This window comes from Ornithodoros turicata, chromosome 1, assembly GCF_037126465.1.
Source record: "Ornithodoros turicata isolate Travis chromosome 1, ASM3712646v1, whole genome shotgun sequence".
Classification (NCBI taxonomy): domain Eukaryota; kingdom Metazoa; phylum Arthropoda; class Arachnida; order Ixodida; family Argasidae; genus Ornithodoros; species Ornithodoros turicata.
This window is the reverse complement of record NC_088201.1, coordinates 159,239,057-159,264,691: the sequence shown is the minus strand read 5'-3', so window position 1 is coordinate 159,264,691 and position 25,635 is coordinate 159,239,057. Positions and strand designations below refer to the sequence as shown.

General features: G+C 43.5%; 1 protein-coding gene across 5 annotated transcripts; it reads right to left on the bottom strand.

Annotated features, from left to right (window-relative positions):
- Positions 1-14,235: 14,235 nt before the first annotated feature.
- On the bottom strand, positions 14,236-24,544 carry LOC135378701 (uncharacterized). Of its 5 annotated transcripts, none has more exons than XM_064611793.1 (3): positions 24,441-24,544; positions 22,103-22,389; positions 14,236-19,270 (listed from the first exon to the last, which is right to left on the bottom strand). In XM_064611793.1, exons 2-3 carry the CDS (start codon positions 22,220-22,222, stop codon positions 14,756-14,758), a joined length of 4,635 nt encoding a protein of 1,544 aa, XP_064467863.1. In that variant the 5' UTR covers positions 22,223-22,389; positions 24,441-24,544; the 3' UTR covers positions 14,236-14,755. The 5 variants fall into 5 exon arrangements, 4 of the variants coding, with proteins under 4 accessions (XP_064467863.1, XP_064467866.1, XP_064467865.1 ...); XM_064611796.1 differs by having other exon boundaries at positions 22,114-22,389; XM_064611795.1 differs by having other exon boundaries at positions 22,103-22,229; positions 24,441-24,534.
- Positions 24,545-25,635: the final 1,091 nt, after the last annotated feature.

Genomic DNA, 25,635 nt, shown 5'->3' with positions numbered 1-25,635 from the left:
TGAAAGGGAATAAAGCCATGGATAACGCGTAGCGGCATTACATATCTGAGTGATGTGGGTTTTCCATGACAGGTTGGATGGTATATGAACACCAAGGTACTTGAAAGATGTAACAGACACGAGAGCTTCGTTTTTAATAGTCTACATCGGATGGGGCGACGCATGAACAAGAGAATCTTCTAATGTTCCACTGACCACATCGAGTACCATGTTTGTAATGAGTTATGGTCCGGCTGAATGAAAGGAATGTCAGGAGGACTGGTTATTGCTCGATCAATTGAACCTCTGTATGCAATAAGGGAATAAGTCGATTTATCCCCTTTTTGCTATTTTTGCTGCAATGACATCTACATACCAGTATGTACCTGCCAAAGACATTATTGCAATTCATTGGCCCGCTACAGGAAGGTAAGAAACGGGAAATGCATGTATGTCAATGGGACGGGCAATCAGATAGGCCCCTTTTCTCGGTTTGGGATTTATTTACTTAACCCCTTATTGCATACAGAGGTTCAATTATAGAATCATCAGCGTAGAGTGGAATAGATAGGCAATGCCGTCAGGTAAAAGCCTAAGCCTGAGCCTAAGGTGATAAAAAATTCTGACTGCCTACGTACTCGCCGGAGTATTGTCCTACTTTCGGCAATTTCGTAGCCCTCCTAGCGAACCCCACTTTTTTACGGAAATATGAAGTCCTCCAAGGATAACCACACACCCAACCGAAACTATGCACAGTATCGCAACAGAAATAGTCTAAAACAATCAGAAAATTTTCGGCTTTAGCCCAGCCTGCTTGATTGTCGCAAAGAAAAGCGCGCGGTATTTGCAGGGAGAGGGGGAAGTGTTCCCGCCGCTTGTTTTACCTTTCTTTGCGCCGCGTTGACCTTGATGCTGGTGACAACCGACTTATCACAAAGAAAGCAGCCATCTCATCACAAAGAAGGGGATCACTCTGCTTTACACTTCATAAAATAAACTTCGAGAATAAACTCCTCAAAATAAGTCACGAAAAAATCCACGGTGTAAAGATAAAGCCGTAAAAACCAACTTTTGCTATACAAACGCTTCAGATTCAAACTTTCAAAATAAATCGTCTCTGATTGGTCGATAGCACGACAGCCTCAGAGCAGCGAAGGCTTTTGGCTCCCGCGTCTCAAAATAGTTCCTCGCAGGGTAAGGCTTTTTGCGGTGGGCTGGGAACGAGAGTACCGAGTCCTGACGAATCGTTTACTGTATTCTCCGCCGGCTATCAGGATTCTGTTGACACTGCAGTTAATGATTTGTTCTGCTGCTCCCCTGTCAAATTTGAGTATGTCCAACTCTGAATTCGTGCGTGCCACCAAATGAGTTCCCGGTGTTGGTTCCAGCTATGGTGGACACCTGCTATATTATGAACATTGTCGCGAACATCGCCATTCTCCTGCAGCTGCCTTGGTTGTGAAGTCGTAGAGTTGAAAAGTGACGATCGGCGAAAAAGCCTGATTCCGATACCGTGTGGATGTGTTGTGTTTGTCCGTCTGTATGTGTTTGTGTGTGTTCCAGCCTCAGAACCGTAGAATCGTGAAATCAGAACCTGCCTGTGGTTTTCCTTGTGAGCCTACGTTCTGATAAACGCAGGGACCAGGTACTGGACAGACTCTCGAATGCATTTCTGCAAATAAGCTGCATATGAATGTGAAGAGATTGTTTGTTTGTTTGCAAGAAAAAACCATTTTCTCTCGGACGAATAACTTGAGTCAGCAGAGGTGTCCTATTTTTTTGTAACCAGCATACGGTAATCTCAAAGTGTAACGAAATAAGATTCTGATTTCAGGAACATCCACATTGATTCGCGCACCTTCCTAGACAACGATTTGCCATGCAAAAGCCGCAAAAGATGTATCTAGGCATAATACATCAAGCACTTTGTTTTCACTGGTCTTTGAATACCCTGGAACCTAAGAATGCCATTTTCTTAAATACAGTGAAATTTTCTCACGGAAATTTTTTTCGTCTTTTTTATTCACGTGGATATACAGTGCAAATTCGGGTTATCAAATGTTGGAACTGAAGAAAACCAAGCGCAATAAGTAACTGAAATCAGAAGTGCGAGAAATGAATGGCACACGTTGTTGTATTTCTTTGCCTTCCTTTCTCTCCTATGATCTTCACATTTACAAATCCCGAAGTACGTTTATTAGCAGGTCACTCTTTATGCCAAGCACCCACGCCAAGAAGAGGTCTAAACTTTACGGTACCAGCTAGTTCATTGTATGGTACCCTTGCACCTATTTTTACAGCTTATAAATATTGTGCCGAAATATGAAATCGCTGTAAAGCTTTCATCCTGCGCGACATTACATTAAATGTGCTGCTTGCAGTTCTCCAGCGTTGTTTCTTCCTCACGTTCAAGCGAAAAGGCAAAAAGAACGCTCCGAGGCTTACTCTCACACAACCATTATTTCGGGGCCATGTCCTCGCGCTAAATGGTCACGAGCATACTTTTGAAAACTACAGCGGCACATGCGGAAACCTACGTTGCATTTGCACCGACCTTCTATTTCCAATAATTAAACGAGACCTAATTAGTACATCCACTTCGGATGTAGAACATGTTGTCATCCCTTATAACTGCAAAAATATGATTTCTCTAAGAATAAAAAAATCAGTCCATGGACACGCTATATGCACCGCACCTACTAGAAATTAATCATTGCTCGCTGAAAATATACTGGTATTTGTGTTTTTTGCGATGTATGGCCCACATTTTATTTTTGACCAGCTATGCCAGTGTAAGAGCTCCTACGCCAGACTAGCTAATTCCTCCTCTTTGTCCTCCATGCGGTCACATATATGTTACACTACAAGGAAGCTAGCTGGTACCACAGTACCAAACAGGTGAATTAACATGAACACAATGACATAGCAGAGTGAATAACAACCACCATTATTGAATTAGTTTGCTTGGTCGATGGCAACTGAAGGTGCCATATTTCTTTCCTCAGATTTTTTTTTGGTTTGTTCCAGCTAAAAACAGAAGCCATACACTGAACAGCAGGGCATAATAAAACCCTCCATAAGCATCACTTTAGCTTTGGCAAGCGTGGCTTTGCCTCCACAAGCATGACTTTGACATAATTGCTTTGTGTCGTGATAAAGGGTACTATGACTGTGTTCGCAGTACCATTTAAAACGTTGGCACCTATAGGGCTAGATTGCAGCCCCCTATTGCGTGCAGATATTCTGATGCCTGCAGGGCTGTAAGCTGTTCCTCCTGGTGAAAGAAAGCTTGAAAACTGCATAGGTTGTGGCTCACTGCCAAAGAGATACGGTTGGAGAAGAAATTACTGGACATAGAGCACAGTGAGGCGTGCTCCACCCAGGCCACAAGGAGGTACTATAACTTTGAGCCACCTTCTGTTAATGCAGAAAAAACACACATTTCCACTGAAAGAAAGACTGTGGGCTTTTTTTCTGTTGTGGTTGAAGGGCACACGAGATCCTAATAAATTGTTTCCAAAAGCTGTTACGTCGCATTCTGACATGATCTGAGCCAATATGGTCAGCTGATGCTGTAAGATCTACATGAAACACATGCCAGCAGATTCTGAACATGCTATAGGAGAGGGTATGCTCTTGAAATGATGAGATTTGTTCACTTTCCAGATGACTTCAGGTATGTGAAAACAATCATAAATGTTGACAAAGCTGTTATGAAGCAGCGACTGCAACTAATCTGTAGAACTGGGCAGAACAGTTGAATGCAAAATTTGTTCAAAGTGTTCTATAGCGTCAATAACAAAAACAATAACAAACAACGTTGGACTAGTTGGTAAGCATATGACATGGTAGCGTGATACAGATGGGATATGAATGAGCTGACGAAACATTTTTCTTGCGTAAGAACAAATACACGTGTAGGTTCTCAAAATGGAAAAGCAGTGCTTCGATTTTCGCAGGAGAGAGCCACAAAGGCAACTTTTTTTTTTTTTGCTTCTTAGATGGCCTCAACTGACGAACAAGCTGCAGCACATTATGGTGACAAATTTGATTTTTTTAAAGAAAAATAAAGCTGTAGATTTTCAATATGTTGCAGGAGAGGACTAGTATACAAATAAGGGAAGATTTCTTTTAGACGACCCATATGTGAATATACTATCTTAAAAAAAAGTAATTTTTTTCAAGTGCTTGATATTCTCAAACACATGGTTAAACAATGAGTATAAATCAGCTTGATATTTTTATGTGAACGTAATCACAAGCATTCAGTTACAAGCATAAATAATCTGGGGCTCCTTCAAGAATGCTAATATATCATAAATGTATTGTAAACTTGACTCCAAATGTGCTCCGTTCTTGAGTTCTCACCACGTCACCAGATTTATTCTCGTTCTACATACCCTTTGGGATGGTAGACCCGTGCTTCCCCTCTAACACCAGGCAAGGAAAGCGCACAAATGATGTATATGTAGATGTCAGAGGGAAGCTCGTAAGGGACAACTTCATATTTCGGCACAGTTTAATGCGCCCCATTGTTCAAGAAAATAAAATGATGATTTACATTCGATGTATGCATCGTCTAAAAAATGCACACAATTTTTTTCAGTGATATTTAAGGGAGTCAAGCTACATCTCTGGCTAGTTTTGGCTGGAATAGCACAGGTTGACAGTTACACAAGCTGATGTATGTCAGCATTGAAAATATGAAGGAAAAAAGCAATTTAAAATGCCTCACTCAATTTGCTACTTTTCATAGCTTACACCTTGACAGGTGTTCTTTATCCTAAAATGGTTTCATTGCCAAAATCAACGAGAATGACCGTCATCACATTAACAAGTTTCAACTGTATACCAAGTAATAACAAACATGTGCTTATTTTTTCTGCAATCAAGATGTGAATTACATTGTTGAGTTGCAGGCTTCAGTGAAAAATCACGGCTTGTGATGTCAGTGCTGAGTGAGTACGGCAGTGCTAGTGACACAACATGTGATTCCAGTGTCTTTCACCCCACCCCACGTTATTTCGTGAGCAATTAGCATCAGAATCAATAAGCTTGCATGATGCACTTATGAAGGGTAATTTCATGTGTGCCGATAAACATACTGCAGTGCTAATTTACAGTGTAGTTTGTGGCTGTGGAGCACACTCATATTCAGTATGCCATGTGAACTAGAGGAGCATTTTCTGCCATAAACATTAGATGAGCGAAGACCCCAAAAAATGTAAGCATTGTTTACGTGCGTTTTACAACCTGCATTTTTATTTATGAGAGGCTCTCTTCATAGCAAGAGGGAAAGGGTACTGGCAATGTGGCACATGTTCATAAGATGTGGAACCAGAGTCACAGAAAAAAAAAAGACAGCATATCATGATCTCAATCATGTCATTGTGTCCGTCTTTCTGTCTCTTGTTCTGCATTTGTTAATCTGTTTGTGTAGTTGCTGGATTTTAGCCCAACAGCAGGGGTCAGCAATTACAGAACATCCAGAACATGCAAGGCATATATTTCCTCATTCTCCGCATTCAACGTTCAAGCAACGTTGAAGAAGTAACCATGCGAAGAAACAATACAACAGTGAAGCTGGCTTCAGTACACTACAAATATGTCACATGTAACAATATACAGTATGCCTGAGTGTTTCCCAAACCATGTGTCAGGACCCCCGTTGAGGTCGTGATAGCCCAAACGGGGCCCAAGAGAAAGCAAATGAAGTGAGCGCAATATGCCACAAAACCAAGGAAACTATCTCTCTACGACTGCATTATATTGAAGTTGTTTTACAAAAATGCAAGTTCGGTCCAGCGCACAATCAGTCGGCAAACAAGCTAACTCGCAGCAATGCTTTCAATGTTCCTCACTGTATCATGACGAGACCGTGGACCTACATCATACGCTACTTGCACGCAGTAGTATAACATTCATATTTATTTATTTATTGCATTCGAGAACCCCAAGGGTCCGGAGGACATTACATTGGGGGTGCACTCTAAATCGTTTTACACCTTAAAGGGTGTAAATCAAAATGTTCATGGCGCACACCTTTTAAGGTGTATTTTAACACCCTCATGGCAATTGGGGTGTAGAGGGTGTAATGCCGAATAAAACTGTTGGGTTTCTGGCAATATGCTGGTAACTGTGTTTTCACAATTAGCAGCATATTGCGTATAATCACATTGAGGTCCATATATGTATGCACATCAAGGTGATTAAATATGTGTGTAAACATGCACAGCCGACATACAGACAATCATGTATGGAGTGGCAGCTGTGCATGGCAATGAAGCATGGCAGCTGTATATAGCTTTTCGTGAAACTGTAGACCTTCTCATGAGCAGGCACCTCCCCCATATGCATGTTCATTACTTAGAACGCTACATTTATTCGCTTCTTCAATGTTTTGCAGTGTTGTAACCCACAAATATCTAACCCTTGTAAAATGCATTACGTTGTTCATTATCCGCAACTCATCAGGATGTTTGGTCCTTTCCTATCTGTATGGTTGTACGCGTTTCGAAGGGAAACACCAGCATTTTAAAGATGTTGCTAGAAAAAATTGACATTTTAAGAACATAACCCTTTCATTAGCAAGAAGGCATCAATTTTATCACATGTATGTGTGGTCGCAGCCCTTCATGAGAAATGCCACATTTACTGATGGTTTCAAGGAGATACTACCTCAACATGCCCCAGAAGCGATTCAGAGTTACATTCATGACCGTGATATTCACGCAGAATCTATAGTCTATGTGAAAAGTGCAGTTGATAATGATAACACATTTGCTGTTGGCTTGCCAAAGAATCTTCCGAGGAGGACTTACCCGTGTTCATTGAGACTGCAGGCGTACATGTTATTAACTCTGATACCATTTTTCTCATACAAACATTAACTACAGTTGAGTATGATGAGCACTATCATGTATTTGTTCTGTCTTGCAATGAGGAGCAACGTGTTTTAAGAAATTTAAGCACTATCTCAACATATCTTCTAAATCTGCATGCAATACCAGATGGTAGACGTGTTGTAAATCCAGGGCATGCACTTTTGTAATGTAACTTCCTGTTCCCTGTTGTTGTATATATTTACTTTTGTTCATGTGAACGAAAATAAACATACTCTCTTTATACACCCAGGCGACACACTTATCACCATATTTCACCTGAGGGTGTAGTACACCATTGTTACACCCTCAGGAACTTCCAAAATAAAGTTTTAGGGTGTGAAAGGGGTGTGATCTTTGTTAATACACCTGTCTTATACCTTTAAAGGTGTGAAACGATTTAGAGTGTGGGAACTGGAGAGTAAGATAGATTTACAGCAACTTGATAGAGAAGCAAGCAAAAAAAAAACAACACAATTAGCTGAAAGAAACGACGACAGTACAAACTTATATGAAAACAAGTATTAAAGCGTGAAACAGGAAGTTCGTTCACATAAGTACAGTTAATTAACAAATATGATAAGGGGTAGGTGAAAAATTTCATAGCAGCTGACATACAAGCGTGGTGGTCTTGTTGGTAGAGTGAACAGCTAGAGAGGTGTTACAAAATTCTGTATGGCCGATAATAGTTGCGAGAGATGATGGGAGGTTGTTCCATTCGATGGCAGTTGAACAAAAGAATGATCTGCATAATGCATTGGTATTACAATGAAAGCGTGTGACCTTATTAGTGTGGTCGATGCGAGGAAAAATGACACTCGGGCGGGTGATGGGCGATTGGTGTGGTGGCAAGATGAAAAAGAACCCACGGAAGAGGGCTAACTTGGCAAGACGGCGACGATGTTCGAGTTAGTCGAGATTAAGATTTGATTTTAATGCGGTTACAGAGGTATTGAATTAGTAGTCGTTGGAAATGAAACGGGCAGCCCGATTCTGGATGGCTTCTATGGCATCGCAGAGATACTTTTGGGGAGGGTCCCAAATAGGTGATCCCTATTTCAGCTTGCTTCGTACAAGAGCCGTGAAGGTTAGGAGCGTAAGATGGAGGGCGCCAACCTGAGGGTGTGTCTAACAAAGCCTAGGGAGCGAGAAGCGTTAGTTATTATGTGGTTGATGTCCTCGTTCCAAGTTAGGTTGGAGGAAAGGTGGATTCCAAGATATTTGTAAGAATCTGCTCGGGTTAATGTGATATCACTTAGAGTGTAGGGAGAAGGGAGGAAGACAGAAGACCCGTCTTCGAGAAAACGACAGAATGCGACACTTTGCAATGCTCAGGGGCATTTGCCACTCATTGCACCAGCGCCGGATTAGTTAAAGGTCGCTTTGTAAGGTTAGTTGGTCAGAAGGAGCAAGGATTTGCCTGTACACTACAGAGTCGTCAGCAAAGAGACGGATCGTGGAAGATATGCCTGAAAGAAGGTCATTTATATAGATAAGGAAAAGGAGAGGACGGACGACTGAACCCTGAGGGACACCAGAAAGCACAGGTACATTTGGGGATAGGTGGTTGTTGCAAGTATCAAATAACGTACGATTAGTCAGAAATTGAGCTATCCAACGGACGACATACGGGTCGAGGTTAAGCAGAGGGAGTTTGTATAGAAGCTTAGAGTGCGGCACCATATCGAAGGCCTTGCGAAAGTCTAAGAAAGCGGCGTCAGTCTGATTATTATTGTCCGCGTGGAGAGAGATGTCGTGAACAAAACTGGCTACTTGAGTTTCACACGAAAAGAGCTTTCGAAACCAGTGCTGCAAGGGATAGAAGATGCATTTTTCTTCAAGGTACTTAACTACGTTGGAGTATGCGTTCCAGAATTTTACATACTATAGAAGTGAGTGAAATGGGGCGGTAGCTATTAACGATGTGGCAGCTGCCTGATTTGTGAATAGGGACAATCTTCGCCATCTTCCGGTCCTGCGGTAAAACAGAATCTTGGAGTGACTGAGTAAATATGCAACATAAAATCTTGCTGGAAATAGATCTCGTGTTGTATAGAACCTTCGGGTTAATAGAGTCCAGACCAGCACTTGACGACAGCTTAAGTGACCCAATGATTTTACAAATGCCATGTGTGCTGATATGAATGGGGACCATAGGTGAGGAGGCGATTACTGATAATGAAGTTTGGGTGTACCCGTTATCGGGGTTGAAAACGGATAAAAACAAGGAAGCGAAAGCGTTGGCGCAGTTGTTGTCGGCGGGTGTCAGACTGATAAGATGGGATTTTGGCGGAGATAAAATTTTCCAAAATTGTTTTGGTTTATTTGTCAAGAGAGACGGGAGGTCGATGGTAAAGAACTTATGTATCACTTCCTTGATCGAGCGCCTGTACCCGTATTCCCGTTCACGGTAGTGAAATTTAGCCCGTGATACGTCGTCGCCAAGACACTTTGCCTTCCTGAATAAACGCTTTTTCTTGGTTAGCAAGATTTTAAGACTTTTCGTGAACCAAGGATTGTGATCATAAGATTTCACTCTTATCTTTGGAACATTGTACTCGGTAAGGTAGTTTATGTTGTCACGAAAGAGGGACCAGTTATCCTCAATGGAGTGAGGCGAGGTGCCATGAAAGGAATTTTCATACAGAGCTTCAAGACCCTCGTTGATGGCTTGGAAGTTAGCTCGAGCGTAGTCGTATATGGTTTTATCGTTTAATTTACGAACATCTGGACGACTTGAAGAGATATCGAGGAAAATGGCCTTGTGGTCACTGAGACCATCAGTGACATGCAAAGAAGTGATGTGCTCAGGATGGGAGGTTAAAACCAAGTCAAGGGTTGACTGCGTGGCATGAGTTATTCGGGTAGGATATGGAACGACATGCGATAGATTAAATGTAAGGCATAAATCCGCAAACAGTGTATCTTGTGAACTCCGGGAAAGATTGCAGTGGAGCAAGTCCCAATTTATTGACCGTATATGTATCAGCATATATTGAAGGTATATATTACTGTATATGTATCAGGGCAGATTTCAAGCTTCTTGAGCACGCACAGACGGTGATCTCAGTTGTCTCGCGACAAAACAGACGGAGAAAGACACCGGCTCTCACACACACAGCCATCCCGAAGGTTATGCCCATCTTCGTTGATGCACCCACGAATCCACAGGAAGACTGCCGAAGCTCTCCTACTCGTATTAAGTACCTGTAGCTTGAACTACAAACAGTCCGGTGCACACTCCCCAAAACGAGAACAGCTGATTGCTGATATCACGGGCGCGGCCATGCGAGCCGAGAAGGACAATTCAACACAGGAGCAATTTTAGGTAAGTTCGAACTTACGTCGTCGCGCTAGCCGTCGGTGCAACAATTTCCAGAGTGAACCGAGCTGGATCAGCTCAGATAACGCTTTTTTCATTCTTTTCCTTTTTAGTATTATTTATTATTATTTTTGACTCATTTCCAATTCTAATTTCAATTCCAGCTCAACCGCTCAGCGCGCTGACACTAGTGCAACGTAGAGTCAATAAATCTCTCTCTTCCTCGCTTCCCTAAGGAGAAGAGTACTTGGGGGTACTTGGAGGTCCACGCTTCCTCAGGTAGGACCTGAGGAAGCGTGGACCTCCAAGCGAAAGCTTCTACAAATTAAACTTAAATAAAAATCTTCAGTGTCGGTTTCTGTATTTTGTTTATGTAACATGTAGTTATAAGAGTGGTTTAAACCACATCGCAGAAGTTGCAGATGTTGTTCATCAACTTTATTTTGAGATGGACAGGGAGTTTCATTGCCTGGGGCGATACTCTACCCCATAACTGCTTGTAGTGTGAGGAAGGAAATGATGTCCCATGGAGTCCAAAATTGCCAAAGCTTTGAGAGCAGGCATTCGTGGGCTCGATTTAGCCACAAGCCAAGCAATTTTATCTGAAAATGGCAGTTCGGAAAGCTTGGTAGTGTGGGCAGTGACACAGAATATACTCTGGGTCTTCTACAGCACTGCAGTGACAGTATCTGAGACAGTCAACTTGCCTCAGATGGTAATGACACTGAGCAGTAAATGTCCCATTGAGTCACAGTCCATGAGTCACAGTGCACCATCTTGGCGAGAAGTGTTTTGTGGCATCCTTGGGTCTATAGTACGCGCTGAGATTACTTTAGTGCTTCATACTTACTAGTGGTTCGAGTGGATCATGTGTTGATCAGGCTTTAATATTGCGATTGCAATTTACTCCCTACAGTTCATAATTAAAAAGCTAATTACGTCTCTCTTTAAAAAAATAATTACAATATCTCTGTTAATTACTACTCTAATTGAACAAAAAAATGGTTTCCTAGTAGCAGCCCCGTCGAGTAATCCAATGACAAATGTAAAACCGCCCTAAGGCAACTCCCATTTTTATGAAAATTTGTTGCAAATGCAAGGAAACACCCTGTATATATGTGTGTATGTATGATAAAATAGAACAAAAGCAAGCGAGCTTGCTGGCACATAGCCATGATGAAAATCACGGGACTTAAGGAACAAAAGCGACTCTTGTACCCCGTGTGTGTCTCTTTTTGTTCCCTAAGTCCCGGAGTTTGTGTCATAGAAAATATATGTTCGTCAGGGAGCATGGCTAGTTATTCAGCGTGCACAACATACAAAAGAAGTCAGAATAAAGAATACTCACCGCCTGTGAAAGGAATGGAGAGCCCGCACGCGGCCCCAGCTAGGATCATGGACAATGATTGACTTTTCCTACGACCAGTTTTCTGAACAGCAAGAATGGAGAATGCGTAGGCAGGAAACTCCACGGCCCCAGCAACAGCGAAGTTGAGGAATGGATCGCCGGCCAAGTCGCTCGTGCTCAGGGAAGTGGCGAAGTAGGTGAAAGACGCTAGGTAAAGCTAGGTAAAGCTAGGAAAGATGCAAGCTCTGGGTCAACATTGCTCAGTATAGACGGGAGGAAAATGTCAGTTGTCCATTGACAGGAAGACTATTTATACACTCCATTGATGTGTTGGTGAACGAGATCTGCTGTCTACACGACCACTAACAGTCCTTTGCTATCTTTCACTGTGATTTAATTAAACACCTCCCTCATGTGACGGTGTTCCCAGCACAGTTTTACCTTGCTGAACCACTTTTCGCGGCTCTTATCAAACATAACATTAGCGGTTCTTCGTAGGCTGAGGCCGCGGACCGCAAGAGACGTTTACATGATGTTTACGTGATTACCGTCGTGACAAATGGTCGACACAGCAGTTTTGCGGTACGTTTTATATGCTGCTCATCCTGGACATTTTTCGCTACCCGATTTCCTGTCCAAAACAGCTACGACTGCATCGATGTCACTTCACCCACGATTTCCTTCATCAGTTGCACGCGCGTGTCAGCACAACAAGTCGTTACACGTCTGAAAAATAAATACCTGACGAAATCAGCAGAAGAAACATATGCTTTATTAGAGCTTGCAGTGATTATCCTTTTTATGCAGCACATCCCGCAACACCATACGGCTCCGTCGTTACTCCATTTTCTCAAATAGCCTCGTCCTCGATGGTAGCCGAACGGCCGAACCGCTGTTTTCCTAGTATTCATACGCGTAGTTATTTACGCCTGTAACTTAATTAAATTAATGAATAATTGAGAGATACATGGTGAATACGACACAGAATTCCATAAGGACTCGTTATTCTCGAGTGTGACCCTCTTGAACACTGATTTTCTCACGTAAAACCATGCTTAACACTGGACTGCATAGACCCATTGTGATTTATTTTCACAGCTATGATTTCAAAGGATTGGAATTTGAATGGTGTATTTCTTAGCGTGGATTTCAAAAGTTTTATTATTAAGAGTGGGTAACAGGGTACACTCCGAGACGGAATACTAGGGCACGGCGTCTGCTCGGCTTAAGGAACGCTGTTTCTGGCTAGCGTCTGACGTGTTCATACAGTCAGGTGCGTAAAACCGTGTTCCACGCAACATGGCAGGGCAGAACTCACACTCGTAGGCGAACGTCGGCGTATTTGCATAGGATTTTTCACTTCGTATATTGCGATGGGAACGCCAAGCAGAGGGCCTCGGAGACAATACCCTGCGCTGTTCTCCCGGTTGTGTACCTGGCTTATGTACCTGGAATTATGTACCTGGAAATTTGCCAAAGCTGGGTGTGAAGTGGTGATGAACATTACCGTATTAGCCCCATACATACGTTCCCAGACGCGATAGTCCCTTTAAATCGACCTGACTGGTGTGGCAGCTACCGTTCAGGTGACAAATGGCTACCTGGAACTGCCGATACAACTGCTGGGTCACTAATTGTCATCATCGACACAACATAACGAGAAAAAGGGTGGCATGTGGATCAACTTCAACCACAAGAGCCATCTCCCGTCATGCACCAAGCAGACTGGGTTTCATCGCCTATCCGAGCTACGTCGGAGGCCGCAGCGTCTTCGGAATGATACATCAAGAGCTGAGTGTACAAGCACATAGAAGATTCCTCTCGTACATCTCGCCCGTTTCAGCAACTCACCTACATGTGTAGAAGGGTGCAGAGTATTGCTGCGGGATCATCCGGAGACAAGGAAAAAAAAACGTGGCAGAGACAGGGACACGCGCACTTGTTCGCCAACTCTTCTTATCGAGAATACTACAAAAGACGGGGAAAGTCACGGTCATCCCTTCAAAGTATACTCCGGCACTATAACATGGTAACGATCCGATCCGAAAGTTCCGATAGAGCATTGTATCACATTGTTGCATTATATCACAGTGTCGGATTGCATGTTTCAGGAGTATACTGTTTTTGTTCTCTTGGCGTTGGGGGGGGGGGGGGCAAACTCACGGTATCGTCTCATTGGCATGTGAACCCCGGCTACGACGGAACAAATAAGAAGACGCTCAAAGGAAAGGAAAAGCTCATTCGTTCGCAGCAGCAAGCAAAGCTCGGTGTTTTTTAATTGGTCGAACAGCAGGCTGTCTTCCCTATACGTCGTTTCCTATTTCCCTTGTCAGCTTCAATGTATGCATTCTTATATCTATTATATTGAAATATACAGGGTGTCTCTTTTTTTTTTTCAATACAGATTTTTCATTAAAAAAAACTATAAGGGCTATAGACGTCCTGTTTTAACTTCTCTCATATCTGGGCTGGCGGACCTTCTTGCCCACCTGTTGCTCAACCGTCGAATCACTATTCGCTAAAAAAATTGTAAAATGGCTTTTTTAATGATAAAAGCTACGAAGTTGTCCGAATGGGAACATCTGTTCCTTTCGGTCACCTGATATCGTACCCGTTTTCAGATCAAAAATAAATTCGGTAGATCGTCCGCAAAACCTTCGCGAAGGAACACCCTTTTTTAATTTATTTTCTTCGCTGCGCATCTTCGGAGATGCGTCTTTCCTTCACCTCCATGGGAGAGGCTGAAGGAGCACAATGCGACCTCATGCGTCGAACATGAGCTCGAAGTTGCGGAAACGAAACAAAAACATGCGTTCTACAATGAACAAAATAAGAAGAAAATGGTGTTCCTTCCAGAATATTTGCGGACGATCTACCGACTGGATGCTCTGAAAACGGTTACGATATCTGGTGACCAAAAGGAAGAGATGTTCTCATTGGAACAGCTTCGTAGCTTTTAAAATTAGAGTTAAGTAACGATTTTTAGGTAATTAGCCATTCGAGGGTCGAACAACAGATGACCAAGAACGTCCGCCGGCCCAGAGATGATAGAAGTGAAAACAGAATGTCTATAGCCCTTACAGTTTTTTTACTGCAAAATCTGTATAAAAAACACCTGTAAGACACTAATTACCACAATATAATGAAAACTTGGTCGTATTTATTCTTCGTCAATAACGTCCTCGTGCGTGAATAATCACATGACGCAATGCTGACGACGTTGCTTCATGGAGCGCATTGTCCTGCTTTTTTAGTCTTCATCGTCCACCGATCAAACAAGTCAGTCACTTCTTTTCTCGATGCTACGCATGAAAGTTGGGAAGCGCTTCGTCCTTCTTTATCTGTAACAAAGAGATTCAAATGGGGAAGTAACATCTTGATTTCGTCTACCTTTCCAAGTCTAGCACAGAGGTGCAATGCTGCGTAGTCGTCTTTGTCCGTAAACAAAGTGTCGAAACGGAGAAGTACGTGTTTCAGCACGGCAAGGTTCTTTGCCTCGTAGAGTATATCCGACGATATGAACTGCATCGTATATTTAATAAGATCGCCGGTTTCGAAATAAGGAACCAAGACTTTAAGTTTTTCAAGTTGAGTATCGTGCGAACGCTGCACGACTTCGCATATTTTCTGGGGTGAGTAATAAAGCAGTTGACTGCCTGGTCTCCACAAATCCAACTGGGCGCCTCCGGTAGCCTTCGATTTGTCGCTCGAATAAGGTGAAAAGACTGTGTTCACTGCAGGATTGCACATCAAGGCATGAGGAAGAAGCAAGTTGATGACGTGAAGCTGGCATGAGGATTGCAGCAGCATCGAGCGCCACGTTGCGGCGGGACTCCTCAGCGATCGGAGCAGCAACAATTTCACTAACTTGGTCTCCACTTCTTCTGTTGTCTGCTGAAAATGAGTTGTCTCCCAGCTCTTCCGAAAATCTGCAGTGGAATGGAGAAAAAGAAACTCTACCTCCTCGAAGGCAATCGTCCCGAGAGAAGACGGGCTTTTCTGTTGATGCCACGTGATTCTATAATGCAACACAGTATAGCCATATTTATCTATTGCCAGAAGGTCACAGTATGGCAGGAGCAGTTCCAGCACAGCCGTCGTATTTGCGTAAAACAATAGAGTTCTCCCCTCCTCATCCCTGATAGTATCGACGTCTACAAGATCGGGATTAATTCCCTGACGACACTCGCTGCGTTTCCTGCACAATCCGCTCAGAAGGAGCCTTAACGGGGAATAGCGGTTCGCCTTTACGACTTCGTAGAACACAGACTTCCGGAGAGATTTCTCTGTCGTGGCATTTCTGAAGGCGGTCGGAAACTCTTCGGCCAAGTCGGAGCTAGCATTGGAGAAGCAGTCACAGATTATGTCGAATACACTCCCTTCTCGCAGTTTTTCTGCGTACATGATGGGAGTCATTCCAAGCTTGTCTTTCCGTATCGGTGACTCGTTAACTGGGAGCGCCTTCAGGGTTGCTGGGTCTGCATGCAGCGCCGCTACGTGGAGTAGCGTTCGATCTAGATGGTCTAGCTCGTACACGTCTTCTTCTCTGATGCCTGTTAGAGAGGAAGTATCTCCACGGATAATCGCGGAATGCAAGGGGAAGGATTCGGTTGCGAAATGATCGAGGAACATCACAACCTGCTCATAGTTACTTTCCACATACAGTCCTAACACTGCCGTCACCAGCATGGAAATGTTGCTTCCAGCTTTCTTAATCTTGCAAAACAGAAAATGGGCTGCAAAGAATTCGGCGATCGTCCTGTGAATGAAAGTTGGATTCCCATCATGTAGGCCATCAACTATTCCATGTCCAATGAGACCGTCAGCCACGTCTCGCATAAGAGGTCCGCCTGGCTCCAGGACGCTCCTCTCTGTCAGTGTCTCGATCAGTTCGTCATCAAAAATGGCATTCACAGCTAGAAGACCTAGTACATGGTAGAACTCTTTTTCCGTAGTCTTTTCGGCATATTCTCCAGCTGAAGCGAACGTATTAAGCTTTAGCTGCAGCTTTTGCTTCTGGTAAGTTTCGTACTTGCAGTCTGCGAACGTTCTGTAGATATCAAAGATGTTGGTGCTTTTGCGAAAACTTGCCTCTTCGTGGAACTCTGAATTTTGTTCCAGCTGAGCAATAATTCTAGTGAACATTGGGATTTTAAGGGGTGTGTTAGGGAAGCCCATGGCCACCAGGTACGGCTGAAGCACCAGCTCAGCCCTTGTACGTAGTTCCTCGTAGGAGACGCCAGTCATTCCATTGGCGCTCCAGTGCTTTATCATATAATCAACGTTATCAGAGTACGAAAATGGAGCGAGTTCAAAAGGAATGGTACGAATGGTATCCTGTATCACGGTCTTAAAAATTGTGCGGCTCATTATAAAGGTCTTTGAAACTTGCGTTGTAGTTAAATATTCAACAAGTTTAAGAATGTAGTTGCGCCAGTGTCGATTGATTTCGTCAAATGCATCGAAAATTATAAAAATCTCGAAGGGGATCCCATTCTGCACACTTTGCTGAAACAAGAAGAACTCCAGCCCTGTTTTCTGTACTCCGCATAAATCGGCCAAATGTAGCAAGTATCCGGCATCCGTTTCCGTGCCAACTGATTCAACTTTGTTTGGCAGGTCCACGTGCAGCACGCATCTCTTCGTACCTGCATGTTTTTTCAGTTCTTCGGACAGCCGAGATGCCAACGCGCTCTTGCCGATTCCGGGAGCACCACAGACGACGACAACTTTTTCCGGTAACTGCAGGAGGTCATCCTCGTCATGGTACACTACTTCCATAAATGGAAAACGTCCAGGGCACTTCGAGTGAGTCTTGCCAGATATTCCCGGAATCTCGCTGTACTGCAGCAGATGTATCACTTTGTTGTTTTGAAGATACGCTTTCACCATGTACTCGTGTTGCTCAATGTCGTTGTGAAGAACAAACCTTTCAAAGTTGCCACAGCACCAACTTTTCTGAACCCGTTGGTGAGGTGGAAGAAACTTAGAAACTGTCTCTGCGGGACATCCATAGAAAGCAAATGCGTCGCTGGGAGAATGAAGTTTTGCTTCGTTCACCTCAGTAAACCGTTTCAGTTTCCGTTTGACGTACGTTTCACCAACATCGTGTTTTAATCCACAAGGTGTGGGTCCTACGACTATGTCAGGCGTCTTACAGAGCCCCAGGAAGGTTGAGGGATCGATGAAAGCTGAAAAGTTGTCGAAATCTATGACGTCCTGAAGTTCAAACCTGGAATTACATCCTTGGAAACGGATGCGGGACGCCTTTCTGATCCGATCCTTGCATTCTAGCGTGATGTTTTTCATGTGCGCTGTGTCGACATCGGCGACATTGTACTTGCTCGAAAAGAACTGGTCGGTCCGAACTTTTTCAACGAAGTGTGCTTTCTCATCCTCTCGAACGATCAGAATGACTTTCGTGCCAACCACATCGGAAATTTCCCTGAGCACTTTGAGTATTTTACAAAATTTTTCTCTATCGTCGCACGTAATAAGCACAAGGTTGCATTTGTTGACGACCAACACATCCTCCAAGGTTTCGTCATACTGGGACGCGTCGAAGAATATGTATGACAATCCCGTAGACTTGACATAATCGTGAACAAGTATCTCGAGTAGCGAGACTTCGGGACCTGCAAGAACCAGGAGTGGAACATTCTCCGTGTTCAAGCGTTCTAGTGGCTCCCCAAACACTACCCCAAGTGCTTCGGTGTTGCGTGCCTTGTCGAGTCTGATATTTTCCGTCATAATATTTTGTGCATCTTTACTTGGAGAAGCAATCAGGCTGTGTGCTACCAGATCCGGAACAATATACTGCTGGTAGAATTGAAGCAATTCCGGCGTCTGTGTCCGTAATACTTCTATTCCTTGTCCGGGAATGCTGTGCAGAGCGAGGATATGAGGCACACGAACAATCATTTCCTCCTCCTCATCGTAGTCGAGGGCCAACCTGAGTATCTCGTCTAATTTTTCTTTTCTCTTCTCAATTTGTCCAATGATCTTCTGATAATTGAGTTTCCTCTCCATAACGTGGCTATGATAAGGCTTTCCACCATTTCGATACACCGCATGGAGGGCGAAATGACAAAGCTCGTGGGCCAGCGTTCCAATAACTTCGTTGAGAGGAAGTGACCCCGCTGCAATAAAAATTTCTTCCGCTGCGTAGTCCGTTATTCCGTAATTGGATCTGTTCCGACACCCTATCATCGGCTGAACATCAGATCTCTCGAAGTCGAATCGAATATTTAGATGGTGCGCCAGAGCAGATACCTGTAGAATGGGGCGAAGTAACTCAATGCTGTCGAGTACGTGCAAAATGTGGTCGACTTTCGTTGCAAACTCAGGGATGTTCGTCTGACTCGCCGTCCTTCTTTTTAACTGGTTTACGTAGGAGTCCTCATATTTCGTTACAAACTTGCGCTGTCTTTGAAGTTCACGTCGTTGAATCCTGTTCAAATGGTCGAAGCATCTTCTCTCTTTCTCGCTTTTAAAGTCGCTGTTGTGCGACAGCAGCAGACTGTAGATGTAGAAAGCTTTCTCCTTCACCGCTCTGTACATGGCCGACTTTTCCGTGCTAGGATGCAACCATAGCCTCAGATGAGGTGCTGCTCGGAGGCATTCTTGTACCTGGACATGATCTTTTTTCTCGATCGCCTCGTGTATTTTCCTTCGTATGTCTTCGTCCTGGGGTGACTTCTCCTGATCCATATTGGAATTTGTTTTGCACGGGAACATACCCTGTGACGGAGAGATGTGTGACCTACATTATGAACGTAATAAGACACAGTATGACAGCTCTCCCATGCACATATCCTTGGTTTTAGTTTTAATTTGAAATATGGCGCGCTTGTGCATAGCAGGGCCAAAGATCAAGAACAATTTACTGAGACAGAAAGTAGAAAAACCCTTACTCCGGACTCTTGGTGCGAGTCCTGTAATACAGTTCCTTAAGCAATCAAATATTCAGACAGTAGCCCAAATAAATAAATACAAACAAACAACAAATAAACAAACAAATAAATACACAAACAAACATGTAACAACGGAGAACGTGTACGGGGTTAAAGAGCATCTGTTGTAAGAATATGTCTCTACGAAGGGGAAAGCTTAAGCTCTTTTTGATCTACATTGATTCTGAATGCTTCTTAGCTCAACCAGCAATGAATTCCAGATGTTAGAACCAGAAAGAACAATGAAAAACCTATCGAAGGTAGTCCTGGGAGTGGATGGATGTTCATATAGGGTGTTCCCTGAGCGAATATCTTTAAATTCTTGAATTATTATTATTTATATTCTTATTTTTATGGTTTATGTTCTTTAGTTATTCATGGTCTTATCGTACTTCGCCTGCTTATCAGTGATTAAGATATCCCCGCATCCCTTCTCGCGTGATTATTACCTTTGATGTACTTACGCAACACATCAGTAAGTGAGGTAACGAACTGTTCATAGATATCTCGAACTTTGCAGCAATACGAAAAGTCTAAGGACTACTGAGCAAGCAAACTTTGAACAGCGTTACAATTAACGTGCCTAAAGATATTCGCGTTTTTCATGACCTGTAGGGGGCGCATCTAAACTCCAACATGGCGGACGTATCCAAGTTGTCGCTTAGTTTCGATTTTGAGATTTCTGAACTGCAATGCTAATTCTCGATGCGTTGAAGGCGAACGAGTATTAAACTCTGCTCATATGCTTCTGGAAGGCGTAACCGGGTTGTCTAAAGAGAAGGCTATAGTTGTCGCGTATTATTTGCTAAGTTCCGGCGTGTTTGATCAACCACACTTCGTGAAGGTGAATTTCACGTTTACCAGTTGCGACGCCGAAATAGCAAGCAGCGAGTGTCCTGCGCTGCAGGAATGTGAGAAGAGACATGCAAGCACACGACACGTGTGATGCAGTTCTCTTACAGCTAACATCTACTAAGTGTGTAGCGCGTGTACGAATGTAGTTTACAAGTTACACGGTAATGTTGCGACATCTGTGTGTCACTGGTGCGCATGTTTTTGGGAAACGATGAAGGATGAAAGTCACTGAAAAGGTTAGCCTGCTGTAGGACTCGAACCCACATCTTCTGGATTGCCGGTCCAGGGCTCTACCAATTGAGCTAAGCTAACACACCTTCTCAGCGACTTCCAGGGTGCGTCATCTGAAGGGACGAACCAGCTACTCTCTCTCACTCATCCTCCTTTCACTCTTACGTTTACAGACTCATACAGACATTCATACGACGGGATCGACGCAGGCGGCAACTGTTGAACATGAAAGAATTGATGGTGTGAGGCTGGAACAACATGGAAGGGACAAATACATACCTAAGCCTCAATTTGCCTAAAAAGTAACGATGAAGGATGAAAGTCACTGTCATCTTCACCAGCTCGCTTGCTTCCTAGCCATTTTTTAATGTATACTAATTCGAGATCAGAGATATCGCAGGCAAGAATACCAGCATTTTATCTTCAAGATAATTCCTTATAATATGATAAATTATGGAGCCTATTTCGGGTGAATTAAAAAGATGTTATGGATGACATTATCTGACGATGGCAAAATGACGTAGGCACATCAGTGTAGGTGCATGCCACTGAGTCATTACACACTACATCTATACAGATATCACCAACGACAATAACAGCACATTTTCATGACCATAGCTGGACATGTGAGGACTTTCCACTGACCAATATAGTAGGCCTACCTGAAGTGGTCGTTTCGAAAAAAGAAAACAGACTGAAGGCGGCTATGTGTCAGTGTGAACAAAAGTTTATTCAGCAAAGAGAGTTGAAAACCGGATATCTCGTTGCATTCCATGCAAAATGATCCCAAAGTTCCCTCGACCCCCATTTAATTTAACGTGATTTTTGTGCGTATGTGGTTCCTTATGACTCTGGAAGCAACAAAACATTGTTCTTTTCTAACGAAATCGAAGTTTAGGGGATGCATGGCCCCTCAGAGCTGCAATGTCAGACGAAAACCTATGTCGTTTTGAGCAGACATTACGGCCCACATAGGGTTCGGAACATAGTAGCAAGCATCTTATATGATAGGTGAGAGTTTATTTTAAGGTATTTAAGCAATTTTTATAATCGCACTGGGCGGGCTCGACCCTTGTGGGATCCACGAAATTGCTGCATTTTCACAACTTCCCGATTTTTTTGTTTTTTTTTTCTTCTGCGGCTTACAGTACTTCCGAAGGACTGTTTTTTTTCTTCTCGTTTAAACAACAATGCGGTCGCCATTCACAAAAATAAATATATATAAATAACGTATTGCGAAATTCTATGTCTAAACATTCGTGATCTCAGGCAAACTTTGCAAATTTCGTGCATTCCAGTTGCGTCAAGCCCGTCGAAGGCGATCATGAAAATTGCTTAAACACGGCAAAGTGAACTCTCCCCTCCCTGGCCACTCTGCTCGCCCCAGTACGACATCCCACACAACGGTCTGCGACAAAAGCATTTTGACGTTCCACAGCGACACAGATCTCACCAACACCCCGTGAACTCAAGTCCTCATTCCTCAAGGTTTGTGTCAGACCAAAGAGAAAAGGAAAAGAAGAAGGAAACGTACCCACAACATACCTGTGCGAGTAAACAGGGCGTAAGTGACAATGCAGTGATCCCCGCGAGGCTGCAGACAGATGCGGCGTTTATGGTTGGCACATAGCCCGCAGCAGACTGGACATGACATCAAGGAACTGACGTGCCAGAATCACAGAGTCGATGAGGAAGATATGAAGATGATAACTTGATGGGATTCCCAGATGACTGGAACCACTGACAGGTGTAATATGTGACATGTGGAGGAGGTAAATACATGCACAACCAGATCTTGATGTCGTGCAATCAGGGACCGTTCTGTGCAAGAGAACAGGGCATAAGTGGAAGTGCAGTGCTTCCCACGATACAGCCGTAGCCTCAATTGTCCTTCCAAGTCATGAAGAGAATTCCCTGACTATCAGGAGTCATGGACAGAGGAGAAACACAAACGGCCGAGACGAGTCTCGTCTTGTCTCATTGTGCTTGTCCTATGTTGATTAGCCATAATTCAGGATGCGTGAAAATCAGGATCGAAAATGACGCCACAAAGCTTTGGCATTGAAAAGTCTCCGACAGCATACAAAAAGCTGGAAGCTATCGATATTTCCTTTATATCCACATTCAGCACAATGAGAAAATGTGTGGAGAATTGCCCTCTTGTGCTGCGGTTCCTCTGACTTCGGTATTGACACTGCAGCCTCTGTTTCAGGCGTTCTCAGCAACAGTATATAATTTTGTTCGTTGTCAATTGAGCTTAGAAACAATTTCAGTATCATGCTATTAAAACCACGGCGACACCTACTGCAGACGCGCAAGGCGCGTCAATTTCTAAAAGGAGAAATGTCACCTTTAGATACCTTCGTACACTTTCGTCATTAAAAGCCATTAAAGAAACAAATAAATGACACTAGACGTGTTTGAAATTAAAAATTACAGATTAAGATGGCTTCTATGGCTGCACGCAGAGAAACAGATACTCATGGAACGATGCGACAGCACCAGAGGACACGTGTTTCGCCGTGTTTGCGGCTCGTCAGCTCTGAGTAGCTGGGCATCGTTCGGTATTGACAAACCAGGGGTCGCCCAGCGAGCTATATACACCTGGAGGGTGACTGAGCACTCCTCAATGCCACAGTGCAAGTCAGTGAATTATAAGCAGGGAGAAAAGCCATTAAAGAAACAAGTAAATGACACTAGACGTGTTTTAAATTCAAAATTACAGATTAAGATGGCTTCTATGGCTCCACGCAGAGAAACAGATACTCATGGAACGATGCGACAGCACCAGATGACACGTGTTTTGCCGTATATATATATATATATATATATATAGGACGTCATATACTGGATCTAAAAATATAAGAATTTTAAAATTGTGTGGAGTTGTGTGGTCTAGAACCATTATTGATATGCATTTAAACAACATAATCTGAACCTCTCCTAGCTGATTGCGCCTTGCTGTGGGTCGGGTTCCACAGGGGAGGGGGGGGGGACACCACCACTGCCATGTATTTTTATGCTCTTTGAAGAAACCTTGCGTGATCTCACAAACTTTTACGGGTGTCTCCCGGAGTTTGAGGTATTTGGGGCTGCAGGGCTCTGGATAAATCACTGAGTGGGGATCAAGGACGGGGCGCCCCCGTCCCTCGTTGGGTAATGTAGTTTAGACAACATCATATTTTGATGTTGATTGTGACACGTGTTGCTCCTGCGTAAACGTAGGTGAAATCAGAGAGTGCGTCATTTATGCTGGGATAAAGTGCGTAATATATCACTTGCTTGCTGTACCTAGGTTATATATATATCGCGTAACATAAGCGTAACCTAAGTATAGCAAGCAATATTACGCACTTTCACTGACCCCCTATCAGTGATTTATCCAGACCCCTACAGCCCCAAATACCTCAAACTCCGGGAGACACCCGTAAAATTTTGCGAGATTACGCAAGGTTTCTTCAAAGAGCATAAAAATACATGGCAGTGGTGGTGTCACCCCCCCCCCCCCTGTGGAACCCGACACACAGCTAGGCGCAATCAGCTAGGAGAGCTTCAGATTATGTTGTTCAAATGCATATCAAATTCTAGACCACACAACTCCACACAATTTTAAAATTCTTATATTTTTAGATACAATACATGACGTGCTTTCACTTGCACGAACGCTTTCACTAATTCTAAAATCCTGTGGTTCCGAATCCCGACAAACAGCTACACCCCACACGTACTTTAACCTAGATGCAGATAGCAATTAGTACAAACCCGTTTACTCTTTTCATTCGAATCACCGTCCAACGCAAAGTTTAGAGAGTGTAACAACAGTATTCAGTGAAGAAGGAACAGCGTGGAAAATAAAACATCTATGAACTCACTTTAGTGTAAACGTAGATGGTACCTCCCCCCAGGTGAACGCCACAGCTCGGTCTCGAGGTTAACATATACTGTCCTCTGCCCCCTTATACATCTCATTGCTATCTGCGACCACGGTAGGAAGCTGGTATTTGCTCATGTAGTATATGACCCCAACTTATCGTGCAACCCAACCTATTTTCTTACTGCGATATCTCTTGGCAGCATTCCATAGTTCTCTTCGCTGACACATTGCGGTAAAGCTTCAATGCTTTGGTAACATATACCGAACTGATTAGAAAGTACCCCGCATGGACTTAGTTTAAAGGGACCGAAAAGTGAAAAATAACCCCCATATTTTTGCCCACTGTCGTGCACAACATCACTGTTTGATAAGACACAGAAAGCATTACTTCTCAATTCGGCATATTTTTTACGTATAAATATTTTGAACATTGCCGGAACATGGACGGTGCTGCCAACAAACGGCAAAAAAGAGAAACATGGGTTTCGGCGGTTTTCGGTCCAGGGCTCCCAGGGATTGGTCAATCCTTACCACGTGAGGGCTAATTTTATAGAGAACAAAGTTGACGCACAGGATCTTACAGTTAAACGACATTTTAAAAATGACGCTCACTTCCATAATTTCTACGTTAATAAAGCATTCAGCTACTTCGCCGCTACGGGCTACGATCCACCGCGCCATCTGCAAGGCCGTCTGTGTTATCGCGTTTATTGTTTACGTCGTTGGTGGTCATGTTGGTCTCGTGAAATAGTGAGTGGAAGTGGATGACATGTTCGTGGCTGCTGTGTCACATATTCAGGATACCTACATCGTCCTCGTGTAGTTTTGGTGTTCGGGGAGGCTAAAATCATGTCCGTTCGTTCATCTTCGTTTTCTGCCACAAGAGGAGTGAGCGCGAGAACGAATGTGGTTCGAAACACTCGGCTATTAGACACAGCAGTCGTGTCGTGTGTGCTGAGCTTATTTTGCTGCCGATGACTACGAAGAAGATGCCGTAGACGGCGAATTGCGAAGGCGACCGAAGCAAACTTACGTTCAATAACCAGTGATTTTGCTTCACCGAAGTGACGAGTTCAACACAACTCGTAGGTATGTACAGACGTCACACATGTATTAATTATAATATAACGATGACGTATTCCATTTAACTTATGTTATCCTACTTGTCCCGTACTCAACATCAAATTTAATTT

What these genes read in the sequence shown, in the direction of transcription:
- LOC135378701 (XM_064611793.1), bottom strand. Translation starts at nt 22,222, where the DNA reads ATGTCATGTCCAGTCTGCTGCGGGCTATGTGCCAACCATAAACGCCGC. An exon ending in CTCGCACAGGTATGTTGTGG is followed by an intron (nt 19,271 to 22,102) that starts GTACGTTTCCTT and finishes TCTCCGTCACAG; the next exon opens with GGTATGTTCCCGTGCAAAAC.